Here is an 18,913-nt window from a genome sequence, read left to right on the forward strand (position 1 = left end):
TAGAATCTGTCAAAATGCAGGTACTGTTGTTTGTTTGTGGATTTTATGTGGTCAGAGGTGTGGACAGAGCCATCAGGAAGGTAGTACACTGGTTTCAAGAGAACCAGGTGAGGTGGATGGGTGAGAAGGTGTCTAGGTTGTGAATGAATGAGTGTACGGTGTCTTGAGCCTGAGTCAGATCATGAAGATATCAATGAATCCGAACCAGACTAAAGGTTTGGTGTTCGGGAGGCAAGCTAGGCCTCCGTTAGGAGGCCAGTAGACAGAATGACATAGAAGGATGCCGTGCAGGTACCCCTGGCCGTGTCACAGATTTGTTTGTATACGTTCCCATCAAATGAGAAGTAATTCTGTGTTAGGATACAGTTGGTAAGGTGTATGAGGAATGAGGTAGTGAGTTTGGAGTCTGAAGGACATTGCGAAAGGTAGTGCTCAATTGTGATAAGACCACGGGCACAGGGCATATTGTTCTATAGGGAGGGGTGTCTACAGTGACGAGCGGAGATCCAGGAGGTAGAGGGCCGGAGATGGTGAAGAACAGAAGTGATTGGTGCCTTTGAGGTGAGAAGTGAGATTACAGGCAACTGATTGGAGCTATTGGTCAATGAGGGCCAACATTCTTTCAGTGGAGGCACAATAACCAGCAACTATGGGGTGCCCAGGATGGTTGGATTTTGGGGAGCATGTAGATGGTGGATGTGCACAGTGGCACAGGGGTGAGGAGGGAAATCGATTCAAGATTCTGGGAGGGACCTAAGGCTTTAAGCAGGGATTGAAGGTTCTGTTGTACTTCTGGGATGGGTCCAATCTAGCGGAGTTTAGTGGCCAACAGCAAAGTAGACCACACTGTGGCACAATATACAGCTAAACGGAACACGCTCGATTTCAATGGCTGCTTCACTACCCGAGCCACCGACAGATTTTCTGAACTGCACAGATGGGAGTTATCCTAACAACCCATTCTCTGTTCTGGAAATTATCCCAGCCTCAACCTACGGTAACCTACTCCCCCCACACACTTCACCCAACAGTTACCAGCCCCCCCCCCCCCCCCCCCACCTCCTATCACCTCCTCCATATTCTCGTCTCTCGCCTTCATTATGTGCCACACTTCACCAATGCACTTGCCTGTCTTTCACCTTCCCCACTGCTTTACCTTCTCTCTCTCCCTATTCCCCCCCCCCCCCCCCCCCTCCCCCTGCACTTCCCTGCCACACAACCTCCCAAAGCTGCATTTGTCGTAAGTCTAGTCCCTGAACACTCCGTCAGACAGCACTCTTCTATCCTCCCCACCTGTACCCCGCTATCCCTTCACCTTACCTGCCCCTCCAGACAGACAGGTGCATTCCGGTTTGAGCTGCTGGAGGTAGGTGGTCGTGTGTGCTTGCTTGTGTAAAAGGATGTGTATTTGTTTTCTTTCCTGATGAAGGCTTTGGCCGAAATCCGATGTTTAAGTGTCTTTTCTATGTGCCTGTCTGCAACTCTGTGTTTCACCTTTATTGTAAGTAACATCTATTGCAATAAGTTATAAGCAATTGTATTGAATGTACAGATTGACATTATTTATCATGAAACTTATTGAAACGGAATAACCAACACGAATATTACTCTGGACAGAGTGGAAAACCATTACTCCATGCATTTATTCTGAGTTAATTTGGTTCTGATTGAATTCCCAGTTTTACAGTACTACACTCAAACTTTTACGATAAATATGTGGTGATATTAGTAATTTTTTCAAAATTTTTTAGCATTTAGGATAAGCCTGTTTGCGCTGAGCCAGCCGACATACCCTTTGATAATTGTTTGTTATATCACAATCCTCCAAAGTTTGCCTGATAATAACAAGGACTGCATCACTATCATATGTCACACATTCTTCTGTGGTGGAAGATTACGTGTGTGTGTGTGTGTGTGTGTGTGTGTGTGTGTGAGTGAGTGAGTGAGTGAGAGAGAGAGAGAGAGAGAGAGAGAGAGAGAGAGAGGAGTACTGCTGCATTGCACGCTATACACAGAAACTCGCTCACCGTCACATTCCGTGTTCTTCATCCCACTGCTTTTCATTCTTCGGTGCCTCTTCTTTACATTTGGTGTTTCTATTTTCATGTCAGTGCCATTTAGGAGTGACTGGGAAATGGCATTATTCGACAGAATCACAGCATCTTCATTGCTGAAAAATGATGAAATACTTTATACACAAATGATTTATTGCAGATTACAATTAAACATGTTACAAAATCTACTATCTCTGTTTTGCTAGGTCCTCCACCATCTAAAAAACATAGGTTTTCCTTTCCTGTGGTTACCAGACACATTTTGAGGTCTCTGTTGGCCACCCCTTGCCCTTTCCTTTATCTCAAAAGGAAAATGCAACTGGGGAAAAAACCTGTTAGATCATTCCCTACCCACTTGCCCTCACAACAGGCGAGACCCCTCACAATTTTGTGAAAGAGTGAGTTGTCCCCTCTTATACCTGAAGAACGAACTAATATTCCAAATGTTAGGAACAGTTTTCTTCTCCCTTCATTTAAGTGTTTCCATTGGCAATATTTGAAATTTCACATCTTTAATGTACTTTTATTCTTCAGTGTGCACTGTTACCACAGGTTTGATTCATCGTGATAAGATCACAAGAATAAAAGTTACACTGATTAAAATTCCATTCACATTCTAAGCATTCATTTGCTTTCAAGTGATATGCATGCAGTTGATGCACATGTAGAGAGTACAGATGCTGGGCTCTTTCAAATACACAAAGAGAATTAGATGCACTGAAATGAAATAAATGGTTTGGCAGGGAAGAAATTTCTCAAGTTGCAGCGAAACGAAACAATATCCGTGGTGCATACAGTGGAAATTCTGATCCTGCAATGTAATGAACGTGTTGTGACCACCGAAAAATTCTGAGACACTGTGAAACAGAACCGTTTTCCGTGCTTATCGCGAGAAGTTGCTCGAACCGTTACTCTATCTGACCGGATTTTTATATACACGGGAGTACCATTAATGTGACCACCTCATATGTTCAACATCGACATGCAATAAACACTTTTAAGTGGCACGTGGCAGCACAAGACGTGCAGGGTGTATAAAACATGTCAGGGAGCACGGAAAACAGTGCATTTGTTGCCGTAACGTAGGATCGGAGCGATTCGTCTGACATTCTAATAGGGCAATATCATTGATTTTTGGGCCAAGGGTGGAAGCATTTCCGAAATAGCTAAGTCGGTACACCGTTCACGTGCTGCCTCAGTTAAAGTACACAGTGTACGGCAAAATGGCGCCGTCCAAAACTTTCGAGATGACTGTGGTGCACGGTGGGCCTTAGGTGTCAAGGGTGTCGAATTGTGTACGGGAGAATAGATGTGCATCTGTTGACTCAACTGACCGCTCAGATGAACCGAGGGAGTACCTACAGTGTCTTCTCGATGACAGTTTACCGAATGTTGCCGTGTCAGGTCCTCTGCAGCAAGCACCCGGCTCCTGCACTCACGCTGACTGCTGTTCGTCATTGACTGAGAGTGGAATTTGCATACTGATACCACAATTGGATGTCCAATGAGTGGAAACAGGTGGCCTCTTTGAGGTGAACCGTATTTTACGATACATCGGGCAGACGGCCATCAGCACAAAATGTCAAAGTGAACACCCTGAATGTGTAATGATCTGGGGAATGTTTTGTGGCATTCCCCGGGTGATCTCGTCATTCTGGCGACTGCCGGCAGCACAGTGTGACGTGTTACACAGCTCACAGTGTACGTGTGCGGTTCGAAGTGCACGAGAGTGAGTTTACTGTACTCCCCTGGCCGTCAAACTTCCTGAATTTAAACGTAATGAAACATCTGTGGGACCAACTCGATCAGGCTGTGCCACGGATCCTTAACAGAGAAACGTAGCACAACTGGCCACGGTATTGGAGTTGGCGCAGGTCCACATCCAGAACCTCACTGACTCTCCACCTGCACATCTCGCAGTGGTCTGCGCTGCAAAAGGTGGTTATTTGGACTTTTGACGGGTGTTGCCATTAATACGACTGGACGTAGAAAGAAACTGGTATGTATGAAAGTATACAATAAGAAGAACAAAAATATTCCAGTAGATGTGGCTCTGCAAATGAGTCATTTGCAAAACGATTCTGAACACATCGTTAGCAGCCACCACTCACTTCTATGTGAAGTAATGTCCTATTTAGTACAAATGTACTTGAAATGTAACCTTTTGGATCAAGTCTCCATTTAAGTAGGCTCAAATTTCACCTACTGGACAGACAAACCTGTTACACGAGGTGTTCCACATGTCATCCTCGCATCTGAAGGCAATAATGGACCTGTCTCTGCAATAAATTACAAATTCTTTCACACACCCCGATTACCTCACAACGGTCGACACGACTGTACAATTCGCCGTTCTGATTCCGTGACTATACAGACCGCAGTACTGTATACATCTCTTTCAAGATAATTCTCGACAGAAAAATCCACAGATTCAGGTTAGGTGATGTCGGAAGCTGACGTACGGCCCCTGCTCGAACTATCCGTCTCGGCTCGTATCGGTACGTTAAATGTCACCTCGTATCGGCAACAAGTGGTGTGCTGAAATGTGCCCCTCCCTGTATCCACTGATGTCTGTCAGCTCAATATGACAGGGCAGTCTGTCGGTACTGTTGGGTCCTAAAGGAGTTTAGTTTAAATTGGCAGCAAAATGTGCTGTATCACATCGTCATTGTACCGTATTCTCCAACTGTGGCCAACGGGAGAAATCTGAGCCCATTTAGATACGGACCTGGAAAGGTTTACATTTCAAATACATTTCTAGTAACTAGGACAACATTTCACACGGTGGTCTCTGGTGGTTTATAACTACAAGTTCACGAGTATCTCACAAATGGCTCATTTGCAAACCAATAATTACTGGAATCTTTTTCTTTCTATTTTCATGTGCTTTCTCACACGTCAGTTCTTTTTTATTAGTTACAACTCTGTGTATGTACAACCCTAGGGAGTGCCTTAGGTAGCAATGTTTGGAAATTCCAGGTAGAAACAGGAGTGATGAAATAAGTCCGAGTCAGCCCGGAGACGTGCTCGTGTCGTCTGACGCATAATACGGCTGCTCTCAGGGGTAAGAAGGAAATATGGGTTCGAGTCCCAGTCTATTACACATTTTCAATTGTCACGACATTTTCTATCAATAGTTTTTGCACAGTTTTTGTGTTAGCTTTAAACATATAAATGAAAGGTTCACAAATCAACTCATCATGAAGTACCGGGGTTATATGCACAAGTTCTGAAAGTGATTCCTATTGAATCAATCTTACATTAATTTTGGCAAAGTGGAGTGGGACCCGTTGTGAGATTAGATTATTATTTGGCTACAAGTTCTGGTTACTGATGTAACTAATTACATTTTACAATTCATTTGTCAGTCTGACAAACATGTAGGAGGATGAGGAGGAGATTAGCGTTTAAGTATATACAAAGATGGTATCTGTTCTTTCGGACATGTTCAAAAGAACAAATACCGTCTTCGTACAGATAACGCATACCGGCCAATGATCTTCATTGCGTATGCACTCACACTGCTTAAACTCTTACGGGCATTGGTAGATCGACTGTCGCGGGTAGTGAGTATCCTCCGTGTCCTCGGTGGATAGAGCATCACGTAAGAGGGAGATCCTGGGTTCGAGTTCCTGTCGGGGCACACATTTTCGACTGTCCCCTTCCATATTTATCGGTGCTCGTAAGCGGCTAACAGTCTGGATTTCGTCGTAATTTCGTTAGTGTTTAGTGTCCCTTCGACAATGTGGTCATTAGAGATGGAGCACAATCTCAGATTAGGGAAGGACGGAGAAGGAAAGCAGCCGTGCCCTTTCAAAGGAACCGTCCTGCCATTTGCCTCGAGCGATTTAAGGAAATCATAAAAATCTAAATCGGGATGGCCAGACACAGGTTTGAACTGTTGTGCTCCTGAGTGTGACTCAGTGTGCTAATCACTGTGCTACCCCTCTCAGTACAAGCACATAGTATCCTCTGTCATTACGATGTGCACAGCAGTGGTATCACTTGCGTGTGAATAATTAGCAGCTGAACATACTCTCAATTCAGATTGTATGCAACTCAACACTTCCACTAAATGTGTGTTAACTTCAAATAACCAAAACTTTTATTTCGAAGGAGCAATCGTCACAAAACAAAAGTCCATTGCCTACAAAAGAACTTCGTCAAAGTCTACTCAGCAGTTTTTATTCGATGCACACGTGCACGAGACAGAGAGGTGCGTAGCGATCCAGGCGACAGGGTTTGCTATTCACCCCAAGTCCTAAAATCTCCTTTTCCCTCCAATATCCTCAGCTTACAAACTACTGAGCTCACGTTACAATTCAGGTACTTTTGGTTCTACATAATTGTGTTGGCTATTCCATTTTCAAAACCTTTGGGTTCTGGCTTAAATAAAGACTTCTATGGAAAGATGAAGTCTTTCTTAGCATTCACAAAATTCTGAGACAGTAAAGAACATTTAATTTGGTGCATGGCTCAATGTCATTCTAATATTCTGCATGTTTGCACTGCTACTTGTCAATTGCTCAAAATTGTTGAGAAATGTAAAACATGCAAATAAACTGTTTTTCCAGGTGGCACGATAAAATTACCTTTCCAGATTTACCGTGGACTACGTACGACATTACAATTTTCTGCTACAGTTCTGATGTAGGATGGTGTCCGACACATTTCCATTAGTGTAAAATAAATAAAAGTTGGGGAGAATGCAGTGATTAAAAAAAACTGCATTGGAAAGCATAATGGAATGTTGCGTGTTACCAAATTTAATGTGATTATTTTGTTAACGGTTTTATTGCTATGAGGCTCTACAAAACATTAAATTATAAGGGATCACTTTTTTTTATTACACAACCAAAGTAATTTCACCACTAACAGTTTTTAATTTTTATCTCAAAAGACTTTAACATTTGCACAATAAAATATGAATTCCATGCTACTGTAAACTCTTAGAATGTTCTAAGAATTTTTTTCTGGGAACATTTATCAGCTCTTTTTTCTCTTAGTCAAATAAAGGCAAACTTTTTGAAATGTGTGACAGTTACAATTTTTGTCTCGCAGAGTACCTAGGAATTTCATTCTGGGAAGAGGTTTATCATATTTTAGGCAATGAAGACTGATGCCACACTTCTTAAAATATTTTTATCAACAACTGAAATTATCAAGAAAACAATCAATCCTACACCATACAATAAGTCTAAAGGTTGTGGATGGGCAGTACAGACTGTGAGAAACGGAAGATCTGTACTAGGGATGAAAAACTAATTAAGTAAATTACTAAAAAAGGAGGCTAAAATATTACGGACACCTGTTTAGGATGGATGACAAGAGGCTGACAACAAATTTCTAAGCTACTTGACAGTAGACCGAGAGTTCCCTGCAAATGTTTCAGGGAAGAGAGGAAGTAGTTTGAACAGCACAGATTAAGCAAAAGAGACACCCCATCCCTAACAAATAATAGGACAGTGATTCACAGTTTTAAAGGCTTTCATCACAGATACTGAACAGTGAAAGCAGATAGGCTACCACTGCAAGAGAAAGAAGGGAAAGATATTGAACCTCAAAGGAAGATTTCAGTCACGTTTAATTGTCAATTAATGCAATCTTATATTACCACTATCGAGTAAAAATGGTTTTTAAATTATCACATATATCCAATGCCTCGACAGACCCACGATCACTGCACGTGCGCCGCGCAACGTGACAGACTGACAGACAGTGTGCAATAAGCAAGCAGGTGGGCAAGCAGAGCACTCACGTGGACGACTGGATGAGCCGGCTGCCGGGGTCACTGCGTAGCTCGAAGGCAGTGAGCAGCACTTTGTCCGCAGTCCGCCTCTCCTTGCCTTGGAAACCTGAAAACATTGAGTGTTATGCTCACAGTGTTTACAGTCAACATACAGGGTGGGTGAAAAGTCCCTCGACTGAGGAGCACTCCGACCTGCCCCTATCCTTAAGCAGGGGTATTAATATATATAATTTGCACCATTCATAGTCTCTTCAAGAAGGTACAGTCCAATAAGATGTTGTAATCATTATGTGAAGTAGGTTGCTTTCTAACTCAACTGTGTAATAAGGTTCTATTTGGCACAAACGACAATATTTCTAGCATATGAGCTGCAACAAATGCCAGAGTCATCTCGGGGGGAAAAAAAAAAAAAAAAAAAGAAAAAAACCTTCGGCACAGTCCATTGCATTTGGAAATTGAGTTACAAATCTGATACTTCATTTATGAACGTCAGTCAAAAAGCTCTGATCTTAAAGTCTTTTTAATGTGATCTCGCATAGTTGTCTTCAGTATAAAGAGTTCCAAAGCACTTTTACATGTCGACAACACAGGAGACTGTTCAATCGAAGCAGAGACTCTGTCACATGTTTCTGCAAATTAAAACTCTATTGCGACTGTGAAAACATATGTACATGAATTTCAACAATAAATAAGAAATAACATACCCATCAACCTACATAATAACATTTGATGCTGAACAGTGGTTACAAGGATAAGAGGATTTCTCACCCACCCATACAAGAGATTGGAAACTATAGGAAACTATAAAAAAAAGAGAGTGAGCAAGAAAGAGAGAGAGAGAGAGAGAGAGAGAGAGAGAGAGAGAGAGAATTAGCAAAGTACAACATTTGTATGTAGTGTTAAAAGTTACTCCTAGTGCCACTAATATCTTCCCTGTCTAAGTGTTGACATTCAAATATGAGTATTCACCTATTATAATTTATTTACAGTAACTATGATTCACTATAATCATGAAAATAAGTCTTTTGTTGTCTCATTTGGAGGTAAGTGTTATACTGACATTGTGGTGTCATCTTTCTCGGTTGATTTTTCAAGCCTTGATATAGCAATGGAGGATTCACAATCCTTATAATCAAATAACACGTGATACATGAGGCATAAGATCTAATGGAGAGGACTTAAACTATTTATGAGAAATGTAAAGAGGCTTTGGGATCCAGTTGGTGAAAAAAAAATTCTTTTAAATTTTTCACCTGCTGCAAAAATAAATATGAAAAATTGTGTTTATTGTGAAACACCTCCATTAAGAGATGCAAAGTAGTAGTTCATTATAAACATATAGATCTACCTCTATGTTGTACAGCCACTGATGAGAGTCACTACCTGCACTGAGGTTTATAGCCTGTAATACAGAACAGTTTATTCAGAGAAAAAGCATTTAAGACAAAGTGTTCTACATTTCCACCCAAAATGATTTGAAAATTTATGAGATAAAAAACCAAGGATAACACAAAGTGTACAACTTTGCTTCTGCTGTTTGCCGATAGGTGGCAACAACAGTAAGTAGTGGTCGAAAGAAACAGATCGCAGATGTCAGGCAGTTAGCTTGGACCTCGGTCAACATAACCTTGTTCAAACATTAGTCAATTTGTGTCTGCATCATAAAGTTGTTCTCGATTGAAAATGTCAGTTTACGAGCATAATTCTCATAATTTGTGGGCAGTGTTACTGTTCTGTTTTGATATGAAGAAAACAGCGGCTGAGTCCCATCGAATGCTCTCGAGTACATACAGTAACGACACTATTAGTGAAAGAACATCTCGTGAGTGGTTTCAATGCTTCAAGAATGGTGATTTTAACATCTCAGACCAGCACAGTGATGGAAGAGAGAATGTTTTTAAAGATGCAGAATTGGAGACATTGCTGAATGAAGACTCGCGTCAAACTCGAGAAGAATTGGCAAGATTAGTGTGTGAGCTGAAACCGAGAGACGTTGAACGGCATTTGTGTGTTTGTGAATAGCTGCTTTGTGTGTTTGTGAACAGTTGCTTCAGAGGCAAAAACAGAAGGCATTGTGACTGGGGGCAAAAAAGGGGTTATTATGATAACCCTAAATGCAAAAAATCATGGAGATATACCTGCCATGCTTCCACATCAACGGCCAAACCAAATATTCACAGTTCCAAGATCATGCTCTGCATTTGGTGGGACCAGCTTGGCGTCGTGTACTATGAGGTGTTAAAACCAAGTGAAACAATCACAGGTGCTCGTTATTGAAGGCTATTAATGCATTTGAGCAGACCATTAAAAGAAAAACGGCTGCAATACCGTGAGAGGCACGATAAAGTGATTTTTCAACATGACAATGCTCGACCCCACATTGCAAAAGAGGTCAAAACGTATTTGGAAACGTTAAAATGAGATGTCCTACCCCACCCGCCATATTCTCCAGACATTGCTCCCTCTGACTATCACCTGTTTAGATCAATGACTATCACCTGTTTAGATCCATGGTGCAGGGCTTGGCTGACCAACACTTCCGATCTCATGAAGAAGTCACAAATTGGATCGATTCGTGGACTGCTTCAAAAGATGAACAATTTTTTCAATGTGGGATTTGAACACTGCCAGAAAGATGGGAGAAAGTAGTGACCAGCAATGGAAAAATACTTTGAATGATACACGTACAACCAATTTGTTTTATTAAAGTCTCAAATTCTGGGAAAAAAACGGAAAAGTTGTACACCTTGTACATACATAATTTTTCACAAAAAGAAATAGCGTCTGTTTTTACAGAAAAAAATTAAGTCTTTCTGAGATGTCTCTTTCCTTCTGTGATAGTACCAATGACCAATCCACAAAGTCTACAAAAGAAAGAACACAAATAAGGAAGGTATTAAGCAATAAAGCATTAAAGACCACTTCTTTCATAAAGGAATTATCTCACACTGCTGTGCTTCACTGCAGTTCCTACCAGCAAAGTCCATTACCTACAGAGGCATTAAAAGACTTGAGAAAGCAATGTCACCTATGTATAAATACACAAGGAGAGAGGGAATATTAAGACTGTCAGCAGGGAACCACACCATTAGCAGATCCATATAACTCCAGGAAATTCCATTGATATAATTATGTTACAGTATTATCCAGTAGTTAACCAATTAAGTGAGTAGTTCACGGGTGTGCGCATCTTCCACAGTGGGTAATATGCGACCAGCACGTCTGTGCGCGGTGGTGCTGTGTACTGTTCTCACGCATAAAATTGATATTGGGTGGAAATATATAAAATACACTGCAGAGTTAAGAAAAAACTGTATTATCATATTACAAGTCGTTTTCAGAGTGAAACATTTTAAAACAAAGTGCTGCACACAAGAAAACTTCGCACTGTGCACACCAGTATGAAGTCTCTTTGCGAAGGTCTTTTCTCGTGCACACCACACACCTCCTTGTTAGGCTTCGTTGTGGGTGGCAGAAGGTCTGGAACATGCCTGGCTGTGAGGAGTGTTGCTTTCGTTGTTCGAGGTGGGCGCCCTACTGATGTCCCTTGTTGTGGTGAAGATACGGTCAACTGTTGGCCAAGGCTAATCGTGAAGCTCATTCTTCTTTGTTCGCCACCATGTTTCTTGTACAGAATGTATGCATTGAAGCATGCAATGTCCAACAACTGGCGGAAAAGCTTCTGAAAATATTTTTTCAGCACGCTCCTGACCATCTGGTAGCTTTGTAACTGAGAATCGCACCTATCCACGCCCCACCATATTCTTGTTGTAGTCAATGACATGTGGCTTTTTAACGATTCCCTTCTTAGAGTTTACATTTAAAAATGTATCGTCATGGGAGATACTGATCATAACAATGTCTCTTTCGTCCTTCCATTTCATTACCATCTGCTTGACTTTGCACCCTGTTATGTACTCCTCTTTCTTTAGTTTTTCCTTTTTCACAACGTCAGGGAACCCCTTCCTGTCTTGCCGCATTCTGCCGACAACATCGGTGTTATTGCTGGTTAGTTTGTCCATCAAATCTAGACTGGTTTACCAGTTGTCAAGATAAATGCAGTGGTCTTTCCTGAGTAAATCGTGTCTGAGCTCCAAATCAAATTCGAGAGGTTATTTTTTCATGTGGATAATGGCTACCATAATTAGTTTAATTTCCAGTGTAAAAGTAAAGACCCATACATATGCGGAGCTGTTTTCACACTGAATTCGTACAACTTGATGCCAAATGTGCTATGCTTTGATGGAATATATTGCCTCTATCCAAGTCATCCTTTCCAGAGCAACAATGATTCGTCAACGGTGACGATCCTTTCTGGCACATATACTGACCTGAATTTATGCCGCAGATGCTCCGTAATGGGGCGAGTTTTGAATAGTTCCCTGCTGATAGTGCCCAGTGGGTCATATGAAGTGGATGAATTTCAATAAAAGATGTAAGCACTTTTCACTCATCCGTTTCCTGAAGAAAGGTGTGTAAACTGATTTTCTCTTTGAAAAGTACATCTTGTGGTCTGATTTGTGAAGGATTCCTTGAAGTACAAGCATTCCAATAACTGTTTTTACCTTGTCACGTGTAGTATCCTGCCAACTGCGAACCCTGGAGCGTGCTGCTACATAGGGATGAGAAGATAGGAAATTTTCCACATTTAAGTTCGTCTGTTCAGCTATTATTGCGTATAAAGCATCATCCACAAAACACACACACACACACACACACACACACACACACACACACACAGACTTACAAACACAAACACACACACACACACACACACACACACACACACACACACACACACACACACTTAGCACTCTGCTTATAACTGTCATGAGACCAACTAAATTCCCACCCACAACTACTTCTACCTCCAAGGAATCACCTACAAACAAATCCGTGGTACAGCCACAGGCGCAGGCATGGCAGCATTGTGTGCTAACCTATTCGTGGGCCAGCAGAGGAATTCTTCCTACCTGCACAGAATCTGAAAGCCATCATTGACTGATGATATCTTCACGATCTGGGCTGAGGATGAGGACATCCTATCCACGTTTCTTCTGAACATCGACACCTTCTCTCCCGCTTACTTCGGCTTGTCCTTCTCGGCCCAAAATCACACGTTCATCAACGTCGACCTCCACTTCGTGGTGGCTCCGTCAGTACTTTTCCGTGTGTCAGGTTTACTGATTGTTAACAATACCGACACTTCAACAGCTGCCACCCATTTCATACCTAGAAGAAGCTTCCATAGAGCCTAACCATGCAGATTCAGCACATCACAGATCAAAATTAATCCCCCCCCCCCATCAGCTTGTGCAGAAAGAGATACATACACCACAAGAGACTGTACAGTATCACTACTAGTTGTTTCTTTCCTGTTCCACTTACAAATAGAGCAAGGGAAAAATGACTATCTATATTGCTCTGTACGAGCTTCAATTTCTTATATCTGGAATTCGTGGTCCTTACAAAATGTATGTTGGCATCAGTGGAATAGTTCTGCAGTCCGCTCCAACACTGGTTTCCTAAATTTTCTCAATAGTGTTCCTCAAAAAGAAAGTCACGTCCCCCAAGGATTCCCATTTGAGTTAATAAAGCATCTCTGTAGCACTCGTGTATCGTTCAAACTTATCGGTAACAAATTGAGCAGCTTGCCTCTGAATTGCTTCGATGTCTCCCTTTAATTTGACTTGATGTCAAATAGGTCACTCTCGTGTCCTAAATACAGTCTCCTTTACAAATGACTACACTTTTCTAAGATTATCCATGTTCTCCATGTTCCATTTCGTATCACTTTGCTACATTACACCCAATATTTAAATGACCTGATGCTGTCAAGCAGGATACTAGTAATGCTGTGACCGAACATTACGGGTTTGTTTTTGTACTCATCCACATTAACTTAGATTTTTCTACATTTAGAGCCAGCTGCCATTGATCGTACCAACGAAAAGTTTGTCTGTGTTGCCTTGTGTTCTCCTTCAGTCACTCAACTTCAGCACCTTGCCACACACAGTAGCATCACGAGAAAACAGCTGCAGATTGCTGCCCACCCTGTCCGCCAGATTATTTATGTGTACAGAAAATAACAGTAGTGCTACCACACTTTCCTGGGGCACTGCTGGTGATACCCTTGTCTTTGATCAATACTCCCTGTCAGGGACAACATACTGGCTCCTATTACTTAACAAGTCTTCGTGTCACTCACGTATTTGGGAACCTATTCCGTACGCTCGTACAGTGCAGTGGGGTTCCGTGTAAAATGCTTTTCAAAAATTTAGGAATACAGAATTTGCCTGCTGACCTTCATCCGTAGCATGCAGTATATCATGTGGGGAAAATGGGAAGTGGAGTTTCACGCAACGTTGCTTGTCTACACTTTTTGGTCTTTGGTCTTTTGAACTCAGAATATGTTCCAGAATTCCGCAGCAAACCAAATTTAGGAATATTGGTCTGTAATTTTCCGGGTCTGTTCTTTTACCTTTCATATATACAGGAGTCACCCACACTTTCCATTCCTCAAGTACCCTCTGACCAGCCAGAAATGAGCACCCCCTCTGGACTCAGTATCACCTGGGACTGGAGAAACGGAATCACGTTCTCCACCACGGTTTCGACTACCTCTCACGGTGACCCAAAATGAGAAATACCGTCACCACTACGCTCCTCACACCAATCGCAGAAGTATTCTACTGCCCATCCAAAGTATGCTACATTCTTGTCCGTCCCTATTTGCCCCTGCTCCTAACCACTTGCTACACAGTTTATACTCCCGTACATCCTCCCACTTCCTGCAGCTCTGTCACAGGCATTTACTATCCCACCAGAGGTAGAGCTACCTGTGAAAGCAGCCGTGTGGTTTATCAACTTAGCTGCTACGAGTGTGCTGCATTTTACACCGGCCCAACCATTAATAAGCTATCATTCTAGATCAGACGCGTCCAATGATCTGACTGCGCAAGCTGGCTCTCCCTCACGGCTCGGCAGTGAGCGACCGGCCGGCTCGCAGTGAATAATGGAATGGGGAGGGGAGGGGAGGAGGAATCTGAACTAGGCAGCTCGACACAAGAAATTAATTAATGAATTAATTAATGCCTTTTGTAACAAATTTATTTCCTGAAACTGGTGAGAAATGAAATGAAACAAACACACATTTCTTTTAATTAATAAGACAACGAACAAGGAGCAGCTAAGTACGAAACATGATATCTGTTACGACTGGTGCAGCTTCATGGCGAATGTAATTTTTGGATGAAGTTTCAGTTGACATCGACATGTATTTTGTGATTATTTTATTCACACATTAAAAACAGAAACGCTGCAAGTCAATAAATGCTACTTATTTTGCTTTTCACTAAAGCATCAATGTCTGTTACCATTTTCTGAGCATGCAAATTCGAAGATAGTCTCTAAAAAGAAGTCTGTCAGTGAGCTTCTGTAAGTAGATTTATTCTATTCGCAGCGGAAAAAAGTTGCTCCCACAAATATATAGGTCCTAATGATGTCACAATTGTAGCTGCAAACTTTTGAAGTTGTGGAAATTTAGCTGAAGGAAATTTCTATACGAGGATACAAGACTTTTTTTGTTACGAAATTTATCAGTCAACTTGCCTGTCGCACTGTAGGTCCATAACTTCTAATTGTCGCTAGGTGTCCTGGACTGAGATGTTATAAATTGGTGCCGGTGTGTGTGACTTTCGTTTTGAAGGTCCTAACCTGGCAACAGTACTGCTTTTCATCAATTTTAAAAGAGCTATACTTCACTTTAAGCACTGTGCCATCGAGTACGTACACCTGCATTGAAAACAACGGGGAATTCGACACGTCATTCCTCTGACGACGGCACACAGTCTGCACGTCCCCCACGCTGCACGGTGATGTCCGGTCGGCGCCTTTTACCGAGACCACTCGCTACCCGGGCAGCGAGTCGGCGTGAGCACTTGTGCCCACCTAGCCACCTCCCGAACGAGCCCAGTCCACACAAACAGTCTCTGTCAAACTGCAGTCGAGAGACAACCAAATCGGCACGCTGCGCATGCGGCATGCTCAACTTTGACGACCACTTCGTGGCCCGTGGTGTGCAGATTGTTGCCTCTGATACCAGCTTTTCTGAATTGCACAGGTGAGTCATCTCCCTGCAACATCTCTCTCGTCCCTACAGCATTCACTAGTCCCTGTTCTCCACTTGCTGCCACTGCAGCACTATGTACGCCTTCTGTCCCTCCACCACACCCACATTGTTCTTTCTCCATCTCTCAGCATGGCGTCTGAATGCCTGTCCCTGCTAGCTCCCTTCCCCAAACCCTACCCTGATATCCCACCCCTTGCCTCTCCTGTACCCTGACCACCCACTTGAGGTGAGGTATCTACTCCTTCAGTGTGGAGATCAACAGTGGCCTGGTGTGTGTGTGTGTGTGTGTGTGTGTGTGTGTGTGTGTGTGTGTGTGTGTGTGTGTGTCTTTCTTTCTTTCTTTCTTTCTTTTTTTTTTTTTTCTTAATCTGAAGGACTTCGTCCGACAGCTTAGTCAAGTTTTACATGTGAATGTCTCCTGCTCAACACCTCCTCCACATAGTCAATAGCAGTCTATTCTAATTCATAATGTTAATATTTGTACTGTATAGGTGTCAAATTTACCACTACATAGACAGCTAATAGTGGCCTCCATAAAGTTACAAAAATGCTCTGTTTGAAGGTCTACATAACAACAGCAGCCAAATACACTCCTGGAAATGGAAAAAAGAACACATTGACACCGGTGTGTCAGACCCACCATACCTACTCCCGACACTGCGAGAGGGCTGTACAAGCAATGATCACACGCACGGCACAGCGGACACACCAGGAACCGCGGTGTTGGCCGTCGAATGGCGCTAGCTGCGCAGCATTTGTGCACCGCCACCGTCAGTGTCAGCCAGTTTTCCGTGGCATACGGAGCTCCATCGCAGTCTTTAACACTGGTAGCATGCCGCGACAGCGTGGACGTGAACCGTATGTGCAGTTGACGGACTTTGAGCGAGGGCGTATAGTGGGCATGCGGGAGGCCGGGTGGACGTACTGCCGAATTGCTCAACACGTGGGGCGTGAGGTCTCCACAGTACATCGATGTTGTCGCCAGTGGTCGGCAGAAGGTGCACGTGCCCGTCGACCTGGGACCGGACCGCAGTGACGCACGGATGCATGCCAAGACCGTAGGATCCTACGCAGTGCCGTAGGGGACCGCACCGCCACTTCCCCGCAAATTAGGGACACTGTTGCTCCTGGGGTATCGGCGAGGACCATTCGCAACCGTCTCCATGAAGCTGGGCTACGGTCCCGCACACCGTTAGGCCGTCTTCCGCTCACGCCCCGACATCGTGCAGCCCACCTCCAGTGGTGTCGCGACAGGCGTGAATGGAGGGACGAATGGAGACGTGTCGTCTTCAGCGATGAGAGTCGCTTCTGCCTTGGTGCCAATGATGGTCGTATGCGTGTTTGGCGCCATGCAGGTGAGCGCCACAATCAGGACTGCATACGACCGAGACACACAGGGCCAACACCCGGCATCATGGTGTGGGGAGCGATCTCCTACACTGGCCGTACACCTCTGGTGATCGTCGAGGGGACACTGAATAGTGCACGGTACATCCAAACCGTCATCGAACCCATCGTTCTACCATTCCTAGACCAGCAAGGCAACTTGCTGTTCCAACAGGACAATGCATGTCCGCATGTATCCCGTGCCACCCAACGTGCTCTAGAAGGTGTAAGTCAACTACCCTGGCCAGCAAGATCTCCGGATCTGTCCCCCATTGAGCATGTTTGGGACTGGATGAAGCGTCGTCTCATGCGGTCTGCACGTCCAGCACGAATGCTGGTCCAACTGAGGCGCCAGGTGGAAATGGCATGGCAAGCCGTTCCACAGGACTACATCCAGTATCTCTACGATCGTCTCCATGGGAGAATAGCAGCCTGCATTGCTGCGAAAGGTGGATATACACTGTACTAGTGCCGACACTGTGCATGCTCTGTTGCCTGTGTCTATGTGCCTGTGGTTCTGTCAGTGTGATCATGTGATGTATCTGACCCCAGGAACGTGTCAATAAAGTTTCCCCTTCCTGGGACAATGAATTCACGGTGTTCTTATTTCAATTTCCAGGAGTGTAGTATAGGAAGTTTTGGTATAATGGGCCCCCACTTTATTGGCACAATTTCTTTTCTATCTGCTTCAAATTTGTGGAGCACATATGTCTTCCACTTATTTACAATACAATTTTCAAATTATATGCATGACACAAAAAAGTAATTTGTTTTATGGTCCCTTACACAATTTGCAAAATTTTTTTTTGGGGGGGGACAAGAAACGCACTTTATTAATGTTAAAAAAAATATATCGGCTCAACCACTTGCCACTTGTTTATAGTGTAAAACACTAAGATTGACATGTTTCGGAAGTCAAGCTTCCATCATCAGAATAATAAAAAGTGTTTGGCTACATGGTGTGTGTGGTACCAATGAAGATGCAAGGGCGGTTTACGACGATAGAGGGGAGAGCCATGTGGTTAGATGTTGAACACCATAGGCAACACCATTTTAGAATTTTTTATATTTTGATGACTATGCAGACATGCACCTTGGAAGACATGACTGCAACTAGGGAAGTAGCCACGATGTTTTAATTTTATTATCAATTTTATTGTGCCTGGTACATGTTCCATTTTAGCGACTTTTAACAGGTTCTTTTATTTTTTATTATTCTGATGATGGAAGCTTGACTTCCAAAACGTGTCAATCTTAGTGTTTTACACTATAAAAAAGTGGTTGAGCTGATATATTTTTTTTAACATTGAAATTGACAACCACGACCTCTGATCCAGTATGAATAAAATCACACTTTATTAAATCAAATATTGTTATAAGATTATATAAGAGATGTTCAATTAGTAATGCAACACCTTTTTTCTGAAAGCTGGTTTGTTTTATTCAGGATTCCTATCATAATCACCACCACCACCACCACCACCACCACCACCACCACCACCATCAGTTCTCTCCATTTTCTTCAATCCATTGCTTCCATCTTAAGGCTGCTGTATGTTGTACTGTCCATAAAATCATCCGGTATTTGAAATC

At 43.0% G+C, this 18,913-nt stretch overlaps 1 protein-coding gene across 3 annotated transcripts in view; it reads right to left on the reverse strand.

Moving 5' to 3' along the window:
• The window catches only part of LOC126293339 (centaurin-gamma-1A), a 304,641-nt gene that overhangs the window by 42,600 nt on the left and 243,128 nt on the right, over window positions 1-18,913 (reverse strand). For all 3 annotated transcript variants that reach the window (XM_049986531.1, XM_049986532.1, XM_049986530.1), the window contains 2 exons: window positions 7,813-7,909; window positions 2,028-2,170 (listed from right to left, as the gene is read on the reverse strand). In XM_049986531.1, the coding sequence (XP_049842488.1) occupies window positions 2,028-2,170; window positions 7,813-7,909 (240 nt within the window). The remainder of the gene's footprint in view (window positions 1-2,027; window positions 2,171-7,812; window positions 7,910-18,913) is intronic.

The sequence above is a fragment of the Schistocerca gregaria genome, chromosome 10, assembly GCF_023897955.1.
Source record: "Schistocerca gregaria isolate iqSchGreg1 chromosome 10, iqSchGreg1.2, whole genome shotgun sequence".
In the NCBI taxonomy this organism is placed as follows: domain Eukaryota; kingdom Metazoa; phylum Arthropoda; class Insecta; order Orthoptera; family Acrididae; genus Schistocerca; species Schistocerca gregaria.